The sequence below is a fragment of the Equus przewalskii genome, chromosome 10 (assembly GCF_037783145.1).
Source record: "Equus przewalskii isolate Varuska chromosome 10, EquPr2, whole genome shotgun sequence".
In the NCBI taxonomy this organism is placed as follows: Eukaryota; Metazoa; Chordata; class Mammalia; order Perissodactyla; family Equidae; genus Equus; species Equus przewalskii.
Window position 1 is genome coordinate 37,276,407 of NC_091840.1, and position 8,679 is coordinate 37,285,085.

An 8,679-nucleotide genomic window follows, 5' to 3' on the forward strand; every position below is an offset into this window, starting at 1 on the left:
AAAGTTTTCCCCATGTGCAGTAGTGAGACCATTTAAGATCATGCACAAAGAAGGAAGAGGCAAACACAGATTATTTCCAAACACAGGTATTTACAGTAAGGGCACAGGAGTAGTGTAGCCCAGGGAGTTACCTCACCAGCCACCCTGTCTCTGTATGGTCTGATCAGGCCTGCCCCTAACATTTACAGGGCCCAGGGCAAGAATCTATAAGGAGGCCCCATGTCAGTGTGCCAATATGTTAAACTTATAAATGAGCTAACAAACAAGCTTAAGAGTAAGACGAATTACTTAATATTGCAACCATGTGAAACTATTGCATATACGGTCCAAATTTGGGAGTTTCACTGCCACAGATTGGAACACAAAAAAGGAGTAAGAAAATGAACACTGAGCACTACAGGGGAACAACCCTTTGTTATGCAAGAATGTGTGGCATTCATGCTTTCTGAGAGGAAACGTCTTGACAGGTTAATTGGCTTATCTTTTCTCTTACCTAAAGGCTTCTGCTGCCCAAATTTTCTCTGCAGTCCAAAGGAGTGTGTCTCCATGTTGGCAGTGTCACCACCCACAAACCTTCACAGCATCTGGATTCAGGTGTGCTTGTTTCAAGGACATAGAGCAGAGAGATGGAGAAGTATCTTTCCTTGAGGCATGAACGGTGTTTGTCACAAGAATGGATGTTTAGAGTTACAGTCATGCTGGGTCAGCCCTGAGAACCACATCCCAAGTACTCTTGACTAAAGGGGCTTGGAAGTCAATGGAGAGCATTCACAGCGAAGGAGAAATTCAGTGAACACATGGATAGAATGACCTGTCCCACAGATGTCAGCCAACCTCTCCTCTCAGCCACAACAGTGCTAGTGCAATGAGCCTATGGACAGGGAGGCTGTGGTGGCAAGGATGCAGGCTATGCATGGGCCCAAGGGCACAGGATGTCTCTCATCAAGGCCAGTTTAACTACCGTCACTGCTGAATGCCTAACCTTCCAGCGACAGAAGTAGATGTCAGGTCTCAATGTGGCACTACCCTCAAAGAGAAAATACAGCCATATGGTAACATATTGATTATCTTGGATCCCTGCCACCCTGCAAGAGAGAACAATCTAACCTTAGCAGAACTGACACTTACTCCAGATGTGGGCGTTTTTCCCTATCAGTAATGTCTTTGCCAGCCCAGGCATCCAAGGACTTACAGAATGCCTGATCAGACAATATGGTATTTGTACAACATTGCCTCAGGCCAAGGGATCCATTTTATAGCAAAGACATGAGTCAGTGGGCATATGGGATCCACTGGTATTACCATGCACTTAATCCATATACTTAATCAGCCAGAAGCAGCCAGACCAAGAGAATGGTGGGTGTTAGTAATTTAGCTAAGAGGGCAACAACCTTCTGGAGGGTTGGAACCTCTCCAGAAAGCAGTATACGCACTGAACCAAAGGCCGAGAGCTGATTCGGAGGGCTAAATGAATGTCCTAGAGGAAGGATCCTTCATAAAATAGTCACTCTCTTTGCCTGTAGCCATTAGGCAGTTGGAAAAGCCCCAAGTCATCTTTGCCCTCTACTTCCTGTTGCATTCCCAGTCTTGTTCCCTTTTTTAGAAATAGCGTGTTGTCTTTTGTATAGCCAAACAACAGTTTTCTGACCTCTGCCCTGTGACTTTCTGATCCTCCTCTTCTTATATAAATACAAGGGCAGTGGTGGGGTCCCAGGGAGTCAGGGAGCAGAGAGCCCAGGAGTCCTCAGGCCTGCTCTGCCTGCGTACCAGGGAGATGAAGATCTCTACAACTACCCTCTCCTTCCTCATCCTTGCTGCTGCCCTTGGATCCCACGCCCAGGTCATTGAAGGTGAGTTCACGAGCCTTCTCACTAGTGGCCAGATCAATGGTTAACTCAAGGTCTGGGGAGGAGACACAGAGGGACACCTTTGTCCTCCTGTGACTGCTCCCCATCCCCGACATGGATGTGAATTTTGGCACTTATTTAAAAGCAGCAGCAGTAGGGTATAGACCTCTCTCTGCAGCCTTCGTTCCCTGGGGAAAGCTCTAGACAGATGACTGGTCCCACTTGGGGAAACAGTTCTCTCCCTTTTCATAGCCAGAATTATTTGATTCCTTTTCTTAGCTGACATTGGACCACTATGTGCTAGATCAAAAGAATTGTAGTAAAATTGTAAACTTGTAGAAAGAATCATAGAATTATATGATGTTAGAACTATTATATACCGTCTAGTATAAAAGCATCATTTTGAAGAGGAAACGGGACAAGTCAGCAAGTGACTCACCCAAGTCCACCTAACCATTCTATTTATTTATTTAACAAATAAACATCTAGTCCTTCCCACGTACAAGCAGGCACTGCTCTGTGTCTTATAGATATCAATCCATTGGATCCTCCTAACAACACTTTGGGGGAGACTATCAGCAACTTACGTAGTTTTGCATATTATTATTATTATTTTCATTTTACAAATGAGAAAACTGAGGCAAGGAAACCTTAGATAACTTGCTCAAGATCACAGAGCTAGTAAGTGGTGGAGTTAGCATAAGAGCTAGCTAGGAAGCTGTTATGGAAAGACAAGACCATTTAAGACTTCACTTTGCAAGCACCACACACATCATATCAAGCATATTGAAGTGCACATACATGCCTCATTAAATATAACTCACATGTAACTATATAAGAAATGAGCTAAAATTTAGTTGTGTTTGTCTAATTAGCATAAGGCAGGTCCATAATCCCTTTTCCAAAACTTTGGGGCTAAATGTATTTTGGAATGCAGAATTTTTCCAGTTTTAAAAAGGGAATACAATATGATCCAGCAATTCCACTTCTGGATACTGAAAGCAAGTACATGAAGAGATATTTGTATCTCTTTTTTTTTATACCCGTGCTAATGGCAGCAATATTCAAAACAGCCAAAAGGTGGAAGCAACCCAAGTGTCTATTAATAAATGAATAGATAAACAAAGCAAGGTATACACGTACAATGGAATGTTATTAAGCCTTAAAAAGGAAGGAAATTCTGACGCATACTACAACATCAATGAACATTGTAGACATTTTGATAAGTGAGACAAGCCAGTAACAAAAGGACGAATACTGTATGATTCCACTCATATGAGGTAATTAAAGTAGTCAAATTCAGAGGCAGAAAATAGAATAGTGGTCACCAGGGACTGGAGTAGGGGAAATGGGGAGTTATTGTTTAACAGACACAGAGTTTCAGTTTTGCAAGATAAGAAAAGTTCCATGGATGGACTATGGTGACGGTTGTGCAACATGTGAATGTACTTAATCACTACTGCACTGCACACTTAAACTGCACACTGATGAACTCCCACTTGCTTATTAAAAAAAATAATAATATTTTTTAAAAGGTAACACGTACTTGGACATTACTTAACATTCCTGGCAGAATCTGGGAAGCAGACTTTAATCAAACACAGTAATATTTCTGCAGTAAACACATACAAATATTTATACCAATGAAAGAAATAAAGACTGTAAATAGTCTTATTTCACTTTGGGTGATATTGTGATACCAAATCAGATAAAATTTTTCTGTTTCCAGAGCCCTGTGGATTCTAGAAATGTGTAGAAGGCATTGCAGACTGTATCACATTATGTAGCTATTCAATTGATTTATTCACGTTGGATTCACAGTTTGATTTTTGTATTCAAAGTCAATAGAATGTCTCCATATCTCACACATTTTCAAAAGTTCCCTGAAAAATCTCAGGGCCCTAACAGCAGAAATGAGGCCAGAGTCAGGCCTAGAGCCCAGACAGGTGTCCGGTGGTCCAGAATCATTGCCTCCCACCAGGGGATGGGGCTGAGGAATGAGACAGGTGGAGATACTAAGACAGTGCTGCCTCCCAGTCATGTCTCTCCCTTCCTTGTCTGTTTCTCCCAAATAGAATCCACGATGGAGGGACATCAGGTTCAAGTCTCAATAATCAAAGGTAAACGTTTAGTTATAGTATATATGTAAAAGCAGCTGACGGTTTCAGATCTGCTCAGTGGCTTCAGTCTACCTTGTTTACAGGGCAGGGGAAGAGGAGGAGGGTCCTGAGGGTGATGCAGGTCTCCAAGGAAGATCAAGATGGGCCATGGGTCTCTCCTCCATGGATGACCTCTCTTCTACCTCGTTGTCCCAAGTCCACTCACCTGGAGGAGAGGGTGTTCTCTGATGCCTCCTGCAGGCATCAGACCCTTCCTCTTCCGGGAGAAATGGTCCTAGCCCTGTGGTGGCCCTGCCTGGTTGCCCTCAGACACACAGCTCAACCCTGGGGAGAGTGAAGCAAGGAGACACCAGCAAGTGCTGGCAGAGGAGAAAAACATCCTTTTCAAGTCCTGCCCTTCTCCCTCTCCCAGTACCTTGGGGGAAAAGGGGAAAGGATCTAGTTTTCCTCAAAAAGAGACAGTACAAATTTAAATGGCCCTTTCTCTCGCAGCAGGCTTCCACAGTCCTGCTGACTGCTGCCTCTCCTACACCTCACAAAAAATCCGATGTGAACTCATGACAAGTTATTTTGAAACGAGCAGTGGGTGCTCACGGCCTGGTGTCATGTAAGTACCAAGCTCACCCGCCATGTCTTGGGAAGGGAGGACCTGATGGACAGGTGTCTGGAAAAGTCCCATCATTTGGATCTGCTAGGTCAGGGAAGGCTTGTGTCCTCATCAGCATCCTGCAGGGCATCAGGTATGAGATGCTCCCAATGAAGAGGGAGGCCAGGGAAGGAAGGAGAAAGCAGAAGCAAGGCTGCCCAAGGAAACTCCCGGAGTCGCTAAGGGAGTCTCAGAGGCTGAGGGAGCTCTGAGAGGAGACGCTCTGAGCTCCTGCAGAAGAGTAAGGAAAAAACAGGCTGGGCTGAGTGGGAAATCGCAGGGCAGGGAGAATGGGGGTCCCCATCTCCATTTGCTGAACCCTCCCCAGTTTGTAATCTTTCTCCCTCTTTCTCCCCAGCTTCCTCACCAAGAAGGGGAAGTTTGTCTGTGCCGACCCCTTTAATAAGCGAGTTAGGAACTGCATGACGTACCTGAAGCCGTCAGACACCAAGGACCTGAAAAAAATGAATCTTGCCTGATGAGAAGGGACATTAGGTGCCAGCCACCTCAACTCCTTCTCTCTCACCCCAACTACCTCCTAGGAATTTCTTGGCCTGAATTATTTTTTAAAAGCAATAATTACTGTTCTGTTCTGGATATAAGCAATGCATTAATAAAGAGTATCCAATTTAACATTACTTGAACTTTAAGAGGAAAAAGGAACTGTAGGAATTGCTGAACTTTGGATTCACATTTTTTTCAAAATGAGACATCACAGCATTTTTAAATAGCTAAAAATAGGATTCATTCAAATATAGATTGAAAATGTATTAAACTTGTATGTAACCCATTAATCATTAATAAGAGAACGATTAAACTGATTCAGACATCATCTGAGGAGCAGAGATTCATATGGTTTATTGGGGAGGGCATTCTGAAATATTTGCTAAGTAAGAGAAAAGCAGATTAATATCCTATAGGGCAATAAAACTGTAACTTTTGGGATTATCTTTTCTACTAGACAAAAATTATTTGTATTTGTGCTAGACAAAAATTTACAAGTTAACATGTAATTTCACAAAGTCTGGGGCCTGGTCAATAGCAAATAGAGCACCAATCAGAAGCACATTCCCCCTACAGATTTAAGGAATCCTGGAGTGGGCCTTTTAGACAATGTTCCAATATGACATTGAAAGCCCACGGTCATCCTTTTCCCTTATTTCTACATTTTGGATGTTTTTTCTTAATAGATATAACTTCCTAGATGTCTTCTTAAAGTTGAAAGGCATTAAGAAAAACATTTAAAGCTGGAGTTATTATCAATTTTACATTCACATCTATTGAAACATAAACATTTATATTTATAATTAGTAAATGTTCGTCAATTGTCTCATAAAATTCAGAGGAAAGGACTAGATTATAAACAACAAAATTTTTTTTTATTCCAAAAAAAGTGAAAAACCTATGCTTACTTTTTGGGTGATGTGCCATAAGAAATGAATAGGAAAAAAACTGATTGATAACCAAATATCTTTTATAGTATTAGAAAGTACAAATTAGTACAAATCACTATTAGAAAAAAGTCCTGAGACAATGATTAAAGCTGGGAATTATTACAACTCCAAAGAGATTAAACACAAATTCACAGTGTGTCTCATCTTATCCTCCCTACTAAAACAGCTAATCTTTGAAGGTTTGATTACAGCTTAGAAAAGTTTCTTTTACTCCATGATGTGGGAGTGGAGGGATGGGCAGGCAATGATTGAAGACAAGGAGTAAGTACAGACATATACAATTTAAACAAGCGTTACAGGTGATTCTTAATGCAGGTGGTCCAGGACCTCACTTAGAGATACCATTTTAGGAGGTGTGGGTAAACAGGTAGGCAGGGCAGCTGGCGGACCAGTGAAGAGGAAGATTGCCTGAGTACATTTTGCTCCTTCAGGGATGGCTTTCTTCTTTCTCAGCATAAGTGGAAATCCCTAGTTCCCTGGTTGCAAACACGGATTCTGGTTGCAGGGGCCCTGGCTCTGGTGGGTGAGGAGGGAGTGGGACTGGTCAGGCTTGCACTGAGGTTGTCAGAGAGCTTCATTCCTACAGGGTGGAAGCAGGTGGGCCTTCTTGCCTTTGACCAGAACTTGTCCAGGGCATTGCCCAATTCTCTGTCTGGCCCATTGTCCCCTCTGGAAGACTCCTACAGCAGACATCCTTCTTTAATTAGAGAACTGTGCATGTAGCTTTATGCTGGGGCAAACCCTGCACCTGACTGCTCTGAAATGGGGACTGGCCAGGTCCCCATTTGACCAAGCTTCTTCTCCCAACACCACAGACTCTGATCCTTGCATCACCCAGGGTCCTACTGAGAAAATGTTTTTTCAATAATCTTCTCCTTCACCTATATGAGGATACAAGTTTTTCAACCTCCTTGTATTTTGCCATCCAGCTGATGCATTATATAGAACAGAAATTTCTTACCTTATGGTCAGCTGACGTCACATTTTCTGATTCCCTACTGCAACTATAAATTTATTTTTATTTTCACATTTATTCTATCATTTCAATGGGATTGGGGGATGCGAAACAGGTAAGTACAGATGCTCTGGGTCCCGGCCTATATTTTGACCCATTTATGATCTTTCCTGTTGCTCTCATTACTTCACTGTATTCTGTTGAATTCAGAAGCTCTGAGTTAACACCAACCCACAGAGCCCTGGAATATATGATTGAGTGGCAGCAACAGCAGCTTTTGGCTTCTCTATAGAGATTTCGTTTCAGATCCTTGGTGAAAATCTCAGAGTTGTTGGATTAAAACTGTGCTAGACCTAAGGGGACTATGCATGGTTTCACTGGGTTCTCTGGCTGGTCAAGTTGTTAGCTGGGAAGAATGAAATGGGAGCGTAGACCACCTGAGCAGTGTGGATGGCAGAGGGCCAAGTGTCTGCTAACCAAGGCTTTGGGTCATGACAATGGCAGCTGAACAGAAAGGAGGCGTGGAAACCGAGACTTCTGCTTCTGACCAAGCATCTGGTCACTCATAGAAGGTCTTTGTGGTCTTGAAGGGGACAATGGCATGTTATGTCTAGGTCAATTGCATATTACTCACATACTCTATTTTCACAGTTCCTCAAAACCAGCATGTCCTTTTTTGCTTCCTTACTTTCTGTGGTGCCTCTGCTAGAATTGCCCGCCCCCCCCTCAACTCTTCCCAGCAAAACTCATCCCATCCTGCAAGTTTTAATTTAGGTACCACCATAAAAACTTCCCTCACTATCCCAGCCAGAGCACCCAACTCCCTTTCTCTGGAATCCTGAAATAGACATTTATTGTCACTCAAACAGATAATTATTGAGTGGCTCCTTTATGTTATACATTGTGGTAGGAATTAGGAAAACCACGACAACAAAACAAACTAGATTCCTGACCTTCAAGAATATTTCAGTGTATAAAGACTGAAAATAAGAATAAAATGTGACATCTATGTGCAAGAATCATATCTAATTCCTCACTCAATCTCCAAATTATGTAACACTGTACTAAAATGATGAGGTTGTTTGTGTTGAGGGCAACCAGCCTGGGGCTCAGGCCTCCCCAGGCCCCAGTAAGGCTGCTCAAGGGCCAAAGAGATCAATATCTGAAGCACACCAGTTAGGAAGCTCTACTATAGATCAGGGCTTCTGAAACTTTAGCAGGCAGAAGAATTACCTGGAGGGCTTGTTAAAACACAGACTAGGGGGCTGGCCCGGTGGTGTAGTGGTTAAGCTTGCACACTCCACTTTGGCAGCCTGAGGTTTGCTGGTTCTGATCCTCAGCACAGACCTACACACCACTCATCAAGCCATGCTGTGGTGGCATCCCACATAGAAGAACTAGAAGGACTTACAACTAGGATATACAACCATGTACTGGGGCTGTGGGGAAAAGGAAAAATAGAGGCAGACTGGCAACAGATGTTAGCTCAGGGCCAATCTTCCTCACCAAAAAAAAGCATACCTTTAAAAAAAAAACAAAACAAAACAAAGAACACAGATTGCTGGATCCCACCCCAGAATTGCTAATTCAGTAGACCTGGGTGGAGCCAAAGAATCAGCATTTCTAAAAGTTCTCAGATAATGCTGATGCTGCAGGA

The 8,679-nt window shown here is 42.9% G+C and overlaps 1 protein-coding gene across 2 annotated transcripts; it reads left to right on the forward strand.

The window, feature by feature from the left end:
• Positions 1-1,575: 1,575 nt before the first annotated feature.
• CCL15 (C-C motif chemokine ligand 15) lies at positions 1,576-5,445 on the forward strand. 2 transcript variants are annotated; one of them, XM_008525594.2, is made up of 4 exons: positions 1,576-1,850; positions 3,923-3,967; positions 4,463-4,574; positions 4,972-5,445. In XM_008525594.2, the coding sequence occupies exons 1-4, from the start codon at positions 1,775-1,777 to the stop codon at positions 5,090-5,092; spliced, it is 354 nt and encodes a 117-aa protein (XP_008523816.1). In that variant the 5' UTR covers positions 1,576-1,774; the 3' UTR covers positions 5,093-5,445. The 2 variants fall into 2 exon arrangements, with proteins under 2 accessions (XP_008523816.1, XP_008523815.1); XM_008525593.2 differs by having other exon boundaries at positions 1,584-1,850; positions 4,460-4,574.
• Positions 5,446-8,679: the final 3,234 nt, after the last annotated feature.